At 55.0% G+C, this 16,119-nt stretch overlaps 1 protein-coding gene across 3 annotated transcripts in view; it reads right to left on the bottom strand.

Moving 5' to 3' along the window:
* Nucleotides 1-128: 128 nt before the first annotated feature.
* ERI3 (ERI1 exoribonuclease family member 3) overlaps nucleotides 129-16,119 on the bottom strand; it is a 165,458-nt gene continuing 149,467 nt past the window's right edge. For all 3 annotated transcript variants that reach the window (XM_074221601.1, XM_074221602.1, XM_074221603.1), the window contains exon 8: nucleotides 129-839. In XM_074221601.1, coding sequence (XP_074077702.1) covers nucleotides 757-839 — 83 coding nt within the window. In that variant the 3' untranslated portion in view covers nucleotides 129-756. The remainder of the gene's footprint in view (nucleotides 840-16,119) is intronic.

Below are 16,119 nucleotides of genomic sequence, written 5' to 3'. Positions count from 1 at the left end.
TGGCTTCTCTTCTCTGTGCTGGGGGGTGGGAGATAACCATCCACCCGAGAACCACCATCCATGGACCCCAGCTTCCTGGGCCCCAGCCGCCACCCCCCCCCCCCAATTTGGCTTCACAGGGTCTTGGCCTCTTTCCCCCAGACTTTTTATTCTCTGTGGCACATTCACAGCGGGTGGGGTTGACAGACACAGTGATGGGGGGCAGGGGGAGGGGGAGGGGCTACTCTGTCCTGGAGTCCAGGGTGGGGACAACCACACGCCATGCACTATGGGGAGGGTGGAGGTCACTGGGAGCTTGGGCCCCCACCCCTTCAATGGAGCGCCCTGTGCCAGAGGAGGGGGGAGTGTGAGGTCTGACCCAACCTCCCTGGGACCCCCAGGGGAAGGGCCTAATACTGGGACTGGGCTGGCCTAGGGTGGAGGAGAGACGCACCCACCCCCAGGAAGGAGTCCAAGGCTGGCCGGGCCTGCCAGCTCGGCTGCCCCGTGCCCTGCCTTCCCTGGGGTGACTGGCCCTGCTCCGTGGGCTCGGGAGCCCCCTCCCCTCCGGCTGTCCAGCCCCGGGGCCCCCTCAGAATGGAGGTCGACGGGAGGGCAGGCAGGTGGGCAGGTGGTGAGACCAGACTAGGGGTGGTGGGAAGGGAGTTTGCTCTCCTTGCCTCCAGAAGCCCTGGGCAGGGGACTGGGGGCGAGGGGCAGGCAGGGGGCTGGCTGGGGGCGTCTGTGGTCAGAGCTGACTCCCCCTTGGTCGGCCGATCAAAAGGGCTTGGACGTCTGCTTGAAGATGAAGCCTCGGTGTGCCAGCGTCTTCATGATGTTGGCGATGTTCTTGCAGTCATCTGTGGAGAGAGGGGAGAGGGAGATGCTGCTGGGCCCAAGGGCGAGCCCCACCGCCTGCCCTGGGGGACCCTGGCCTGCCTGCCAAGTGCTGGGGAATGGGGTGGGGGGAGGCGCCGGGGCCTGTTTCCTGTTTGGAGATGGGGCAAGCAGAAGTGTAGGGCACATCCTAAAAGAGATGGATGGGGGTCAGAGAGAAAGGGCCAGGTCACCAGCCCCCACCCCAGGCCCCTCAAAAGTCCACTAGGGGGGCCTATTAGAATTTATGCAGCTGCTGCCTCAGTTTCCCTGGCTGAGGAAGGAGTTTGCAAGAGCACCCTCCTCTCCCCTCCCCTCAGGAGCCCCTCTTTTCTGGGGTTTTCGCTACTAGGAATCCCAGCCTCCTGGTACCAGGCCTGGCCGAAGGCCACCCGACACCAGCCCCATTCGCCACCCTTCACTGGTGCACGTTCCAAAGCAAGGTCGTTGTATTTGAAGGTTGGGGGGGGCGTGTTGGGTGCCACCCAGCCTGGATCTGCCATTTGTTTGATAACTTCTAGCTGGGTCTGCGGAGGGCAGCGGACTTGTGAGCAGGCCCTTTCTGACCTTAAGCCCGTGACTTCATGTATATGGGCCCAACGTGCCCAGTTATGCCTACGTCCAGTCCCTTGCCTGGCCCACTCAAAGGTTCCTCTGAAGCTGGACTGGCAGGTGCTCTGCCCATGCAGACCAGGGCGGGGGCAGGGAGGCGGAGGGAACCCACAGGGAGGGTGATGGCGGGCCCCATATTTCATGCTGGAAATTGGCCTGTGCGTCCTCTCCCCGCGGGCGGTGATGTATGGGCCCCGTCGCCGTAAGAAAAAGCCAGAGCTGCGGTGTAATTTCTCCCTTGACGGCGCTCGGTCGTGGAGTGATCCTTCTTGTGAGGGGCCCGCGGGGGTGGGGGCCTGAGCCAGGGCCGGGGGGGGGGGTGCACATCGGCTGGGAGGAAGGGCCTGGGACCGGCCACTCCATCCTGGCCACCCTGATGTCTTTGTTTCCCCCGGCCTGCTGCGCTCCATTTGTCACAGTCTTGCCGTCTGGGGTGACTTTGGCCACCTGCCTGTATCTGCTGCGTCGGGTGGGACGTCAGGAGCACCCATCTCCCAGGGGTAGAGGCCGTTTAATCACAGCTTAAAGGGCCGCTAAGGTTGGCAAGCATGGGCTCGGAGCAGCTAATTGTGCCCATGTGTCACTGTCAGGCTGGGGTCGCTCCGGCCGGGTCACCATCCTGTGGACCTGGACCGGGCCGGGGCTAGGCACCCATGGGCAAGGCCCTGGGTCCAGCTGGGCTGTTCCTCTGACCTCGGACCCTGGCCCACACACATGTGCTGCTCATAACTACTCATAAAGACCCCCGACGGGGGAACAAGTGTCTCACAGGCAATTACAGGCGTCCATTGATTTTAGAGGGATTCGCTGCCAGGAGCTCAGGGGACTAGCTATAAACCCGGTCGGGGACCCTGCCTTGGAGGCCCCACTACCACCGGGCGCGAGGAGACGAGCCGGGGCACAGCCGGAGTAAAGCCAAGGAAGGAGGGGAAGCCGTGGGAAGATGTGCTGCCCCCCCCCAGCCATCTGATCTGCCACAGGGTGAAGCCCACATCTTGGACTCTTGGGTCCCTGCCCCCCACCCCTAGCCCCTGGAGCTCCCATGGGTCTAAAGGAGCCGCCTCCTCCTCCTCCTCCTCCTCCTGGTAGTCAGCCCTGCCAAGCTGGAGGTACCTCAGGATGAAGAGGACGGTGCTGAGGGGTGCAGTGGAGGGGACCCCACACCAGAACAAACAGGGTTTCATTCTCTGGCCTAATGAATACAAACCATCCAGTTTGGAGGCAGGGGCCGGCCGCCCAGCTATAGATTTTTAATGAGCGCCCCACCTTCCTCTGGCCCCGCTGGCCGGCTAGGCCCACACTGCAAAATCGATGGTGTGAGTGTAGGAATATTGTATATTGATATTGTAATAATCCTGGGGATTGATTTAGGGGCTGAGCAGGCGGCTGGGGTCAGCCCCAGGACAGAGGGGGCCGGGCCGGGCTCTCCTCTCAGGGCCCCCGAGGCATGAGCTCTGTCCCCTCCCAGCACCTAGCTCACAGGAGGCGCCTAATACATGTTGGTTCCACAGCACCAAGATGTTTGGTCTATTTGCCCCTTCCCTTCAGCTCTGCCTCACTCCCTGTCTTCACTGCCCCCTCCCCACGCCCCTCCCCCAGTCTTCTCATCTGCTCCTCTACCTTCCCCCCGACCTTGCCTCTCCGTGGCCCTCTCTCCCACCATCCCTGTCTTCCATCTGTGTCCCAGCTGTGCATCTGCCTCCCATCTCACCATCCCACACAAGTTCCTGAAGACAGTAGGTGATTAATAAATGTTGAACTGGGCTCTTCTTCAGGGCCCTATCCTGCCATCGCTTCCTCTGTTCTGACCCCCCCCCCCCCCATGACTGTCTTTCCCGGTTTTCTTCCTCTTACTGAGCCTGGACACCCTTGGGACCCCAGCCCTGAGCTCAGGGCTCTCTTCAGATGGAGAAAATGTCTTTCTATCCCTGCTTCAGGTCTGAGCTGGGGGGGGGGGGGGAGGCAGGCAGGGGCTGCCCCTTCCTTCCAAGAGAAAAGGCCAGGACCTTTACCTTGGCCTATCTCATGGGCAGGGGCCAACCTGGCCCCACCCAGCCTCCAGGACCCTCCGCTGCCCTCCCAGAAGCCTCTCTTGGCCTGCCCTTTCAGCTGCCAGTCGCTGGCCTCCCTTCAAAGCCAGCCTCCTCTCTCCCCTTCCCTGGTCTCTGAGCCCCAGCTCCAGCGCCCCTGCCCAGCATCCTCTTCTTCCGGCTGCAGGCACAAGCCTGCCCTCATGTCTCCTCCTTGCCCCAGCCCCTTCCCGTGGGCATTTCTCAGGAATCGGGATGCAGCCTCTTCCCCCTCATTTCCCCCGGCCCCGACTTGGTTTTACCCGCAGTAGGGACACAGGCCAATCCAGCCCCACTGACCTGGGCCAGTGCTGGAAGGGACCCTACTGGCATCGAATCTCCCCTCTCCAGGAATGGGAGGGGGCATCCTGCCGGGAGCCACCCTGGCAGGGACTGGTGCCCCTCATCTCTTCCGTCTCCCTTGTACCCCGTCACTTGAGGACCTCAATGGCTTCCGTGGATTCCCTGGCTACCTCTACCCAAGGATCCTCCGCTCTCCCTTTCCCTGCTGACCTCTCGCCCTCATCTCCACCTGCCATTCAGACACCCCAACACTGGATGTCCAGCAGACATCCTAGACGTGTCGCCCCTCCCCCAAACCTCCCCCACTCCTGCCTCCCCTGTTTCTGTCGGACCGCTAGACCCAGACGGCTCCAGGGGAGAAAGCAAGGCCGGTGACTATGCAGCCCTCCTCCCCTAACCGAGGCCAACGCCAGCCTCCCGTCCTCGGGCTTGAAACCCAGAGTCAGCCTGGACTCCTCACTATTTTCTCACTGCCCCCCCCATCCAAGCTGTTGCCAAGGCCTGCTCCCCGCCCTGTTTCCTCCGATACCACCTCGCCCAGGTGCAGGCCTTCGCCTCAATCCTGGACTACCGCAGTCACCACCGGGGAGCCTGCCTGCCCCATGACCCCCCGCTCCGGACCATCTTCCGTTCAGCCATCAAAGTGATTTCTCCTAAAACACAAGTCGAATCACGGCACGGCCTCCCTCCCTCACGAACCTCCAGTAGCTCCCTTTTGCCTCCAGGACCACGCAGAAAGTACCCACAACTGAGCCCCCTCCTCCCCTTCCAGTCTCCAACCTAACTCCAACACATCTATCCGGTGAGCCCGGCCTCCTGGCTGTTCCACCACCGAGGACCCTCCCTCTCCCGGCTGTTGCCCCCTCTGTTCCAACTGCTGACCTTGAACTGGAAGCCTGCCTTCCCTCCGGGATTACTCCTACCGCGCCCGTACGGTTTGCAGGTTTGCAGGTTCTCCTCCATTAGTCTGAAAGCCTGGGGGGGCAGGGCTCAGAACAGGGGGGGCAGACAGTGGCCAACCAGTGCTTGCTGCTTTGACTTCCTTCTCTCTCCGGACCTCAGCAGCCCCCAAGCCCTCCACAGACTCCACCTCGTCATCGCCTAGATCTCTTCTCCCTACCTGCACCCCAGACACTCTCATGATCACACCCCATGCACCCTGGCTTCAGTGTCAGGGGGCGATGCCCAGGCCACTGCCAGCCCCCTCCATGGCCCCTCTGGGTTCTCCTCCCTCCACCCCCTTCTGTTCCTCCTCAGCTGCTCATAGCTGCTCATCCTTCAACATTCCCTTGACTTTCCCATCCCCTCTAAGCCTTTCTCCAACCTTGGGGGGCCTGGGCTCAGGGACCGTGGGGGAGTCACCGAATCTCGGGACTCAGCTTTCTACAGTTGTAGTCATGGCCTGGAGCCTCCCTGGTCTGTTCACAGCCACACCCTTAGAAAAAGGCCCCCGCTGCCTCCAGCTCGGGGCCCACTCACTCCTCAGTCTCTTGAAATCCGGCTTCTGACCCTCAGCACGGAGCTGACCCGGGCCTTCCCAAGGAGAATCCTCAAATGCCAGATCCAAGGGGCTTTTCTCAGGCTGCTTCCTTCCTGCTGTCTACATGGGACCCTGCTGGCCCTGCTCTCCCTTCCGAGATCGGCTCTGCCCTAGGTGTTCAGGACCCTGCCCCATGCCGCTTCTACCCCCGTTGGCTTCTTCCCCATTGCCTTTGCTGGCTCACCCTCCCCATCATGTCTCCCAATGGGGTGGGGGGGCCCTTAAGGCCCAGTCCTGGACCTTCTTCCCTTCTCCCTCCAGGTTCTTTTTCTTGGTAATCTCATCAGCTCCCATGAGTTATTATCATCTGCATACTGATGGCTCCCAGATCAATAGATATAGCCCCAAGTCCCTCCCATGAGCTTCAGTTCCATATCACCAACTGCCGGTGGACATCAGCACCAGGATGTCTCCTACGCATTTCAAATGCAACTTGTCAAAACTAGAAGTCACCCCTCCCCCTTTCTTCTGCCAACGGTCCCTTACCATCCAGAGCACCACCTTCCAATGGCTGGGGAGGGGTGGGGGGTGGACAGGTGTGGGGGGTGGACAGGTGGGAAGGAGCCTACTCTGGCTGATTGCAGTACAACTATTTGTTAAGCACCAGACTCTGTCTCTCTCTGTCTCTCTCTCTGTCTGTCTCTCTCTTTCCCTCCATCTCTCTCTCCATCACTCCATCTCTCTCCCTCCCTCTCTCTGTCTCTCTCTCTCCCCTACTAATCTATCATCTAACAGTCTCTCCGTTTCTCTTTCTTCCTGGTCCTGGACTCGGTGCTGGGGAGAGCTTAAGTAATGAAGCACAATTGTTGGAGGAGGGACAGTGCTAACAACTGGGTGGCCAGGAAAGGTCCCCTGAAGGAGGTGCCACATGGGCTTGTAGGAAGGCAAACATTAAGAGGGGGTGAGGGGGAAGGAGGGCATGCCAGGGAGAGGCAGGAGGCCACAGGCAGCTCCCATCAGACCTCCCTCCTTCCCTCAGGACCGAGAGTCCAGGGCAGGGAGTAGTCCGACTTCCAGTCCAGGGCCCTCGGCTGCCCTCCTGGGAAGCCCCAAGGCACGGCTCTTGAAGACCCAGACTAGAGCAGTCTGGATTCTGTCAAATAGTCCAACAGCAGAACTGGATAGGAGTCTATCGGGGAAGTGTGTCCCCCTTTGCTTTGCTGCTCCACCCTGAGGTCTCAGGGACTTTGCCATCTGATGGGCAGCGGGCACCTTTCCCAGGGGACCCTCCACATTAGGGCAGGGACTGTGGTCCCTGTGGTCTGGATCTCCAGGCCTCAGGGGAGAAGGGGAGAGGATTGTGCACATGGAGACTCCTTAGCTCTTCCTTCAAAGGCAAGGAGGCTGGAGATGGATGCTGAGCTCAAGCAACAGTGACTAGACTGGTATCTGTGAAGGGGAGGGGTTCCAGTAGTCTGGCATCAGTTTGGGAAAGTCTTTACATTGCAAGCTTATAATTGTTCCTGGAGGCCATTAGGAGCCACACACTTCTCAAGCACAGGAAGAGAATACACAGACCTGCCCTTTAGAAATACCCCGCGGTGGAGGGGAGGGACAGTGGAGGGTAGCCCAGAGAAAGGAGAGACAGGAGCCTAGGGAGGAGAAGATGGGGCAGAGGGGAGGGTGAGGAGGATTCAAGGGTGGTCATGGGAGCCCCAGGGAGGCTGAGTAGGAGAAGAGCTGATGTGGGAGGGGGCCTGGAGGGGCTCGGGGACCCTCTGAGACCCAGAGATGGGCCATGGCAGGAGAAGAGAACAACCCACACTGTGTTTTACAAATATTAGCTCATCTGACCCTCACGAAGGCCCAGGAGGCAGGTTCCAAGTGCTCCCTGTTTTTCAGCAGAATGAAGTGAAGTGATTTGCCCAGGGTCACCCAGCCAGAAAGTGTCTGAGGCAGGTTTCCAGCTCAGGTCCTATCCAGCCGTCTGAGCTTGGAAGAAGGACGAGGAACAGTGACAGACACAAAGGAGGAAAGTAGGGGGAGAGGGAGTGGGCTGACCATGAAGGAAGCCCAAGGAGTGGGGAGCTTCTGGAGGGGCAGAGATCTCCAAGAGTGGCCTAGGACACGCAGGGATGGGCTGCTGGCCTCTAGCCTCTGACTAGCCCCTGCTAGTGCCTGTTCTGCCCAATAGAGGGAGGGAAGGTAGGGACAGAAGTGGCTCTGCCTGGATGCCTGGGCAGAGCTGGTGCTTCTCTCTGGATCTCTCCTCCTTCCTCCTCCCTGGCTGTCCTTCCTCTCCCCAACACCTGCCTTGCTTCCTCAGTCTCTCCCAGAGCGCCTGCACCCTCAGACTCTTTCCTTCTTTCCTGCTGACCTGCAGCTGCTCTCATTCTCCCCTGACTCTATTCCCACCCGCCTCCTCCCCCGGCAGCACTTTCTCTGGGCGCCCCGGTCAGCCCCATGGGTGCCTGGCGGTGCCACGGGGCTGATGGTGAAGGATGGCGGCCAGCCCCACAATAAGGGAAAAGCCAATTTCATCTTTATTAGCGGGAGATTGCTCCGTTAGTAATAAGCGCACTCCGAATAATTAGCGTGTTTTACGTAATAATGAAATTATGGAAATGCAGTCCACTTATTCAAAGAACTCGCCATTACCATATTTTTAAATATTAGACTTAATTAGAGTTTATCACTTCAGAGAAGTGTGCGGCCGCGGATCTTTTTTTTAAAGAAATCCTCATAAAGTGTTTATTAAGAGCTGGTAAGACGGGGATAATGATGTGTTTGGAAATTAAGGCAATCAAACATTTAATGCGGCTCTCCTGTAGGCAGAGCATGGAAATGAGTCAATTAGACATCCATTATCCAGGCCCGATTAAGTCGCTGGCCGGTTGGGCACCGGGCGGGGGTGGGGATGGGACCAGGCCATTCTGAAATGGGCAACTGCCCCAGCCCCCCAGCAATGCCAAGCCCTCGCTCCAATGTCCAGTATCAGCCCGGTGCTCCAGACCCTGCCCAGAAACAGACGGGTGATGCTGCCAGAGTAGCTACATCCACCAGCCGGCCTGTCTGATAAATAGACAGTTCTCCAGCAGTGAGAGATGAGGGGAGAGAGCTCCTTGTCACCAGGGCAGCGGCTGGCTGTCCCCTGGGAGGGTCTGGCAGTCAGGGGTGAGCTGGAATAGAAGATCACAGAATGTTCTGGAAAGCTGTAGAGTGGGAAGTCTGACCCACAAACTAGTGACTAAGGTTAGCACCCAACACCCTTGAGGGTCCCCAGGCTTTGCCATAGCCTTCACTTCCTAGCACCGGGCTCACTACACAGGAGGAACCTCGGAGCATTTGTGGAACAGATAGATGGATGGTTGGTTGGATGAATGTTTGGATGGATGGGTGGATGGATGGATGGATGGATGGATGGATGGATGGATGGATGGATGAAGCTGATGACAGAGAGTATCAGCTCTCAGCAGTGCCACGACCATACAGGCCAGTACCACATAGAACCAGGGTGGTCTGCAATGCCAGTACCCACCCTGCAATGTCAACAATGTCAATGCCAAATTTAATAGTCCAAAGATGCCCCAAGAGGTGGCCCAGATGGGCACAGACTGGGATCTATATGCTACATATTCTGAATCTATTGCTACTCTCCCCAAGGGAAAGTTTCTGAGGAAGTTGTCCCTGGAGGTCTCCAGGTATTCTCAGGGCCAGAGCAGGGATCTCTGGGATCTGCTCTGAAGTTTATAGGGGAGAAGGAAGAAGCCCCTTTGTAAGATAGATCCTGCAGATCAGTCAGAAAAGGTTGAGGGCTGGGGCTGGAGAATCCTCTTTTAGAACCAGCCCATCATTTCAAGCTTCAAGTGACCCAGATGGTCAGAGGCAGAGCTGACTGGAGGAGAGGCCGGGGTGCTGCCTGGATGGATGGGATGATTTGGCAGCTCAGGGAGGGATGAAAGGAGGGTACCCCAAGCACAGCCTCTTTCTGCTGTTCTAATTCTAATTCTGGGCTTGCAAAAAGACCATGGGTTCTGGCTGCAGAGACCCAGGTAGGAGAGGGTGGGAGGCAGAGAGGACCAGAGGACCTGCTCAGACTTGAGCCAGGGGATAGGGCGACTCCTCCACAGGGGACTGGCTGGGGGAATGAGGTGGCCCAGGTCAGCCCCGGGGTCCCAGGATGATGAACCCCAAGAGAGGAGAAGGGGCCAGTGATGGGAAGCACGGCTTGGGGCAAGGGCCCAGGTGCCAGCTCTGGGACAGGACAGGAAATAACCCAGGAGGGAGGCAAACCAGGGTCGGTCAGTGGCTCCCAGGCCCCATTTATTACAGCAAATAACTAATTTCAGAATTGATGGTGCTGGGTTTTTGTTCGGGGGCCATTTATATCAGCGGAGGAAATGAAGAGGCGGGAGTGGGCGACACATCTTTCTGCGTTATTGCTTGTCTGCCATTTGCAAATCATTATTAATTGTGGGCCCTGGCGGCGGCGGCAGCGGGTGAGGGGCTGGGGGCTGGCCGGCCGGGGGGCCGGTGCTGGGCGGGTTGGGCAGACACACATAGCTCTTCATCAAGGCCCCAGAGAGCCAATTACCCCGCCCTGATTGGGATCAGATAAAGAGGGAATTTTTACAAATTAGAGAATAAATAGAATTCCCACCCGTGGCCCGGGCAGGGCCTGGGAGGCCGTAATGAAAAGTCATATATCACCATCAGCCAGGCGGGCGGGTGGGCAGGCGGGCAGGCGGTGCAGACCAGATGCTGGTACCAGCACCAGTCCCAAACCCACCACTATGCAGCTCAGGGGAGCCTCTGCCCCCAGGCCCACCGAGGTCCCTCGGGCCTGTCAGCTCTCTCAGGCACAGTCTCCCAAAGCTCAGTGGCTCATGGGCCTACGAAGGGCGGGGCCGTCCAGGATTAGACCTGGGCACACACAGCACATGTTACTAAACATGCAACTGGCATCATATCAGACTGGTTCTCCCTGCTCTGGCCGGCCCCTCTTCTTTGGCTGGGTATACCACCAAGGTTTCCTTTGTTCTCTGTCTGTCCCTCTGTCCTAAGGCCTTCTCTCCAGTGCCCAGTCAGTCAGAGGTCATAACCTCTGCCCTCTCCTATGCCCATACCTGCCTTGGCCATGCCCCCAGGGCCAGCCATGGCAATCTGAACACTCTCTTCGGAGCTCCCTGCCGACCACCCCAGCATGTCCTTGATGGGACCTGCCAGGCAGGAGGCAGGGCAATGGGTTGGTGGGTTGCTCCTCCCGGCCCCCTCCTTTCTTCCTGCCTTCCCTCCCTCCCTCCCTGCGGATCATTAAATATGTATATCTTATTACACGCCTTGTTAGCGTATTGAGCTCTATTGACTGATGATAAATCCAGAGCCCCGTCCTGGCCATAAATTTATCTGGAGATGATGAAGACTCAATAATCTAGTGAGGCAGATAATATGACCGGGCCTTAAAAAAGATCATTACATTAGATGTCAAAATTAAAAGTGAAATACACTTTATTAACATGGCCATGGCCCCAACTCAGGCCATTACACGTTATAGCCCCTGCCTGCCCCCCGAGGGCCCACCAGCCTGGGGGAGGCTGGAAGGATGGAAGAACAGACAAATGGGCCTACAGGATCTGGGTCAGAACCCTGGATCTGGAAATCCCATTCCTTACATGGGTAAGCTGAGGCAGGGAAGGGGCCCAAGTGATGGGGGGGCCGAAGTTAAACCTGCCTTCTCAGATGGTCTGCTCACACTTGACCCTGAAACTGCCTACTTGGAGCCTCAGGGAACTGGGGTGGGGTAAATGTTGAAGTGAATATACACACTGACACACACACACACACACACACACACAGACCCAGTCAGCCAACCTCAAGGGATAAGACAGAAAAAATCCAGGCTATGGTTTTTACTGTATTTACAGGGGTTCATGTCATTCACCCCCAGACACATCCATTCGTCTGCAGTGGAACATGTATCTAGTTCTCTGCCAAGTTGCTGCATGGAAATGCGTGTGTGAGGTGTGTGTGTGTGTGTGTGTGTGTGTATGTTACTTCCGACACCTCCTGGACTTCCCCCTAGTTGAGTACCTTGTGGCTTCCCAACTCTGGCCACCAGTGGACTGCAACAAGTATGCACAGAGACACACTTCCCTGGTGTCCCCTAGGAGCTAACCGGGGCTTCCCACACATTCAAGTCAATACAGACCAGAGCAAAGCTGCCAGTCCACTCTGCACTGGCTCTCCCAGACAGGATGTGTTGTCCTGCTCCAGGGCCTCCACTGACCCCTCTGAAGCCTTTGCCCCAGGGATCTCTGTTCTCTTAGGCTCCTCACCCATTCTGTGGGTCCCTTCACTTACTGAACAGCTCTCAAGGATACTCTTGGGTCCTGTCCCTAGGAGAACCCCCAAAGCCTTCTCCCCAAGCTGCTGGCGGATCTCTCTCTCCATCTGGTTGCAGCCAGATATGGAGAGAAGCCACCTGGGCCAAAGGCCTCCGCTGTTCTCCTCTCCCCATCTGCATGGTGGTGCCCACACTTGTAACTCAGTTACTCAGACTGCTTCGTCCCAAGTCCTAGAACTGTCCTAATTTGATTCTCCACTGCTCTCCTTGACCTCTGATAGAAAAGTCACCATTTCTGATGAATCTTCAACAAAAGTTACTCTCTTTAACTCTAATCCCTCAAGATTCTGCCCTGATCACTCCCTTGGTGACCTCATCATACAGGTTAAATTATCATCTCTAGGCAAATGACTAGGCAGTTAGGCAGCCTAGTGGATAGATTGCTGGGACTGGAACCTCAGACATTTACTAGTTTTGTGACCTGTGCCTTAGTTTCCTCATCTCCAAAATGAGCTGGATAAAGAAATGGTCAACCATGCCAGCATCTGTTCCAAGAAAACCTCAAGTAGGGTAATGAGTTGACATGAACAACATGAAGAACACCACCAACCACCACCACTAGCACCACCAGCTCCATCACCCCCACCAGCACCAGCACCAGCACCAGCACCAGCACCAGCACCAGCACCAGCACCACTACCATCGGCACCATCACTACCACCACCAGCACCACCACTAGTAACAAGGCAGGTGACTCAGCTCCTCAGATCCGGACACAGACTCTCCTGAGTTCTAGTCTCACGACTCTCAGACATTTCAAACTAGCTGTTCTGCAGGCCTCCCTCTCAAATTCAACAGGTACAAATCAGAATTCATCCAAGTCTCGGCCCAAATTTTCTCTGAGGAGGGTGCCACCATCCTTTCTAAGTCAAACCCAGGTCTCCCAAAGCCCATTCAGGCACTGACACCTCCCCTTCCCCAATTCCCATTCTCCATTCCCGTGGTGGTAGGAATGTAGGGAAGCTGCTCAAACTGTTAGCAGAATTGTACTATTCTTGGGAGTTTAGCACCGTTCTTTTCACATTGCAAGCATGTAATAAATGCGTCAATCATTCATTCATTCATCTATAATCCTTCCAGTAAGATGGAAGACCTGCAGGTTTTGCCATCCACCCTGCCACAGCAGCCTAAATTCCTCCTCCTGGTCTTTCTTTTCAGCTTTGCCTTTCATGTCCTTTGCAATCCAGCCACAATCTACTTCTTTGGGCTTAATGCTATCAGTCCCCTTTGCTCTTGCCTTGTTCCAGCCCAGCTGGCCTCTCATCTCCATGTCTTTACCCTCATTGCCCCCACACCTGGCATGTCCCCCCACTCTTGGAATACGGAGTTTCCTTTAAGACTCAATTCATAGGCCTTTTCCAGGGAGACTGTTCTTCCATGAACTATCAGGGTAATCTGGCAGCCCCTCTCTTTGCTAGGATGTTGTCACAGAGGATGAATTGTTAATGTGCTAACAAGAGGTTTGCTTCTCACCTTAGTGTCTCTTTACAAAGTCTAAACTCTTCTCTGATTGAATCAGACAAGGGGTGGACTTCAAAGAGCTAAGCTGCCTGATTGGCAGCAGTATTATAGAGAAGACCTGGGGAAGGGGAAGAGGAATGGAAGGGAGTGGGTTTCCTCCATTGATTACAAGGCTCCAAAGAATATACCCCAATACCTATCAACTGCAGAATAGCTGAACAAGTTATGGTATATGAATGTTATGGGGTTCTATTGTTTTGTAAGAAATCATGACTGGTTAGATTCTAGAGAAGCCTGGGAAGAATCACATGAACTGATGCTGTGCAAAGACAGCAGAACCAAGAGAACACTGACACATTAACAACAACACTGTGGGAACTAAAGTTCTAGAGTTTGGAGCACAGTTGAGGGAGTGGAGATACAGACTCTAGAGAGATGGATATGGATACTGAAACAACTTTGAGGAATGGGACCTCTGGCAGATGAAAATGAGAGTCATCTGTGGACTCAAGGGAGCTTACCTGAGAACACTGGAATGAGAGAATGTGAGAAAGGGGTTAGAGAGGGGAAAAGAAACAGATGAAGGGGTGGCGGCTAGGTGGATAGAGCACCGGCCCTGGAGTCAGGAGGACCTGAGTTCAAATCTGGCTCAGACACTTAATAATTGCCTAGCTGTGTGACCTTGGGCAAGCCACTTAACCCCATTGTCTTGTCCCTCCCTCCCAAAAAGAAACATGACTCTATAGAAGGAAAGAAGAGAATTAGGACTTTGAAGTCCTAGGGCTATCAGCTGCCTTTTGTGAGCCTCCCTGTACTTATATCATGGGTACTATGTGTATTTGTGGCACCTCAGGTTTACAGGGGCATAAGATTTAGTTGGACTCTTATTATGCTTCTCAGTAAAAGCCTTTGCTAAAAAGTTATCAGGTTGACTGTTAATGGGAAGCATACTGGTTGGGGCTCATGGGCAATTATTTTGAAAGTGCAGACCCACAGGGTAGCTGAGAAGGGTAGAGTAGTAGCCATCCTCTGGGGACCTAACTCTTGAATTCAAGTTAAGGATTTGGCCCAGGAGGGCAATGCTGTACTGATCAGGATTTATTTTGACTCCCTACACATTTGCTGGAACCCGCTGGAGACTCTTGAATACTCTCGCAGGAATTCAATAAGAGAAAAAAAAAGTATTTCTTCTTTTGTTTGCATTGTAATTGGATAGCCACTTTTCCAGTGTGTTTTCATTACAAATCAGACCATTTTCATGGTTGAATGCTTATGTACTTATGTGATCCCTGGGATACTAGAAGCAGCTCTGGGCAGTATCGACAATGCATTTATTTATATGAGTCTGTGTCTACATCCATAGAATGTAAGCTCCTAGAGGACCGGGGCTGATTGTGTTCTCTGTATTTCTAGCATTCTTGGTATATAAAAAGTGCATTTATAATAAGTGATCACCATTGGCTTGGAGCTGGACCCTCCTCGCTGTGACCCCCACCCCACCCACTTTCTTCTGCTTCCTTACTACAGCCACTCCACACTCCCACGGCCCCTCATTCTGAAACTTCTTGGAGGTTTATTCCATCTGTTCCAAGTCAACTCTGTCTAGATCCTGTTATAATCTAGGATCTCCTGGGCACTTTCCTTCTTTTCTCTAGGAATTCAATATTTAGTTCAATCCTCTTAGAATCTTCAACCCCTGCCCTCACCCTCATGGGCTTTCCAAAGCAGTAGTGGGTGGTGGTCTCCCAGTTCCCCTACTTTTCCAGAGCTCATTATTTGTGTCTTTATTCCATTGCTGCCACCCAAAGGGGTGGTCATGGCTTCACTCACCATCACCCATTACCTGTGCCCACTCCCGTTCTTTTCATAATCTCCTAGGCTACCATCTCCTTCTTTGCCTTCCCCTTTTTGACCTCTAATCCCTCTGTCACCCCTTTTGCCAATCCATCATTCTCGCTCTGGCTTCATTTCCTTTGTTCACCATCTTGCACCAAGAATTCGACCAGATTATCTTGAGGGTTGAGGCAGTCTTCTTGTCCCCTCTGCCTTTAGAACCTTCTGTCTGGTTCCCTATGGTACACCACTCTTTCAGTAAATGACAATGTCTCACTCCTGAGCTCCAGTCAAACTGGTCTTACATACAATGATTCCCATTTTCCAGATGAGGAAACTGAAGCAGAGATGAAACGACTTGCCCAGGGTCACAGAGCTACTAAGTGTCTGAGGTTGTATTTGAACCTGGGTCTTCCTGACCCCAGATCTGGTACTCTCTTCATTATGGTGCCACTTATGGCCCCACATCCCCAATCTATTGCCAACCTCTGTGCCTTCACAACATCTTCTCTACACACATGGCCATGACTCTAGTGCAGGTTTTTCTTACCTCCACCTGGATGACTACAAGAGCTGCCGGGGGAGTCCCTGCCTCATCTCTCCCCTAGTCCATCCTAAGTGAGCTTCCTAAGGAGCAGGTCTGCTCATGTTATGCCCCTACTCCAGAAGCCTCAGTGGCTCCCTATAGCCTCAAAGATCAACTCCCATCCCCTCAGCCCTTTGCAGCTGTCTCCAGCCCAGCTCATGAACTCTGCTTTCCACCTGGTGAATGATATTCTGGACATCACAAATCAGCTTTGCAATTCATATTCTCAGGTTATTTTCCACCAGGACATCCTTATGTTCTCCTTCCCATCCTCTGGGGTATGAGCTCAAGGGCAGGGGCTATATAACATAGTAGGGACTTCTTAAATGTCTGTTGATTCTGTCTCTGCATCCTAGCTAGCCTGGCTCCCTGGATGCTTGCAGACCTTCTGCCTTGGTTCCCTCCTTCCAGCCCGCTCGTGTCCAGGCTGGTGGATGCCTTCCTCCTCCCTCTGCCTCTGGGCTTCTGGAGTCTCCTCTGAGGCTTGGTAATGGGCCACACCTATGGACACCACACC

This window comes from Macrotis lagotis, chromosome 2 (assembly GCF_037893015.1).
Source record: "Macrotis lagotis isolate mMagLag1 chromosome 2, bilby.v1.9.chrom.fasta, whole genome shotgun sequence".
Taxonomy (NCBI): domain Eukaryota; kingdom Metazoa; phylum Chordata; class Mammalia; order Peramelemorphia; family Peramelidae; genus Macrotis; species Macrotis lagotis.
Note: the sequence above shows the minus strand (reverse complement) of the source record. Positions and strands in the feature narration are given on the sequence as shown.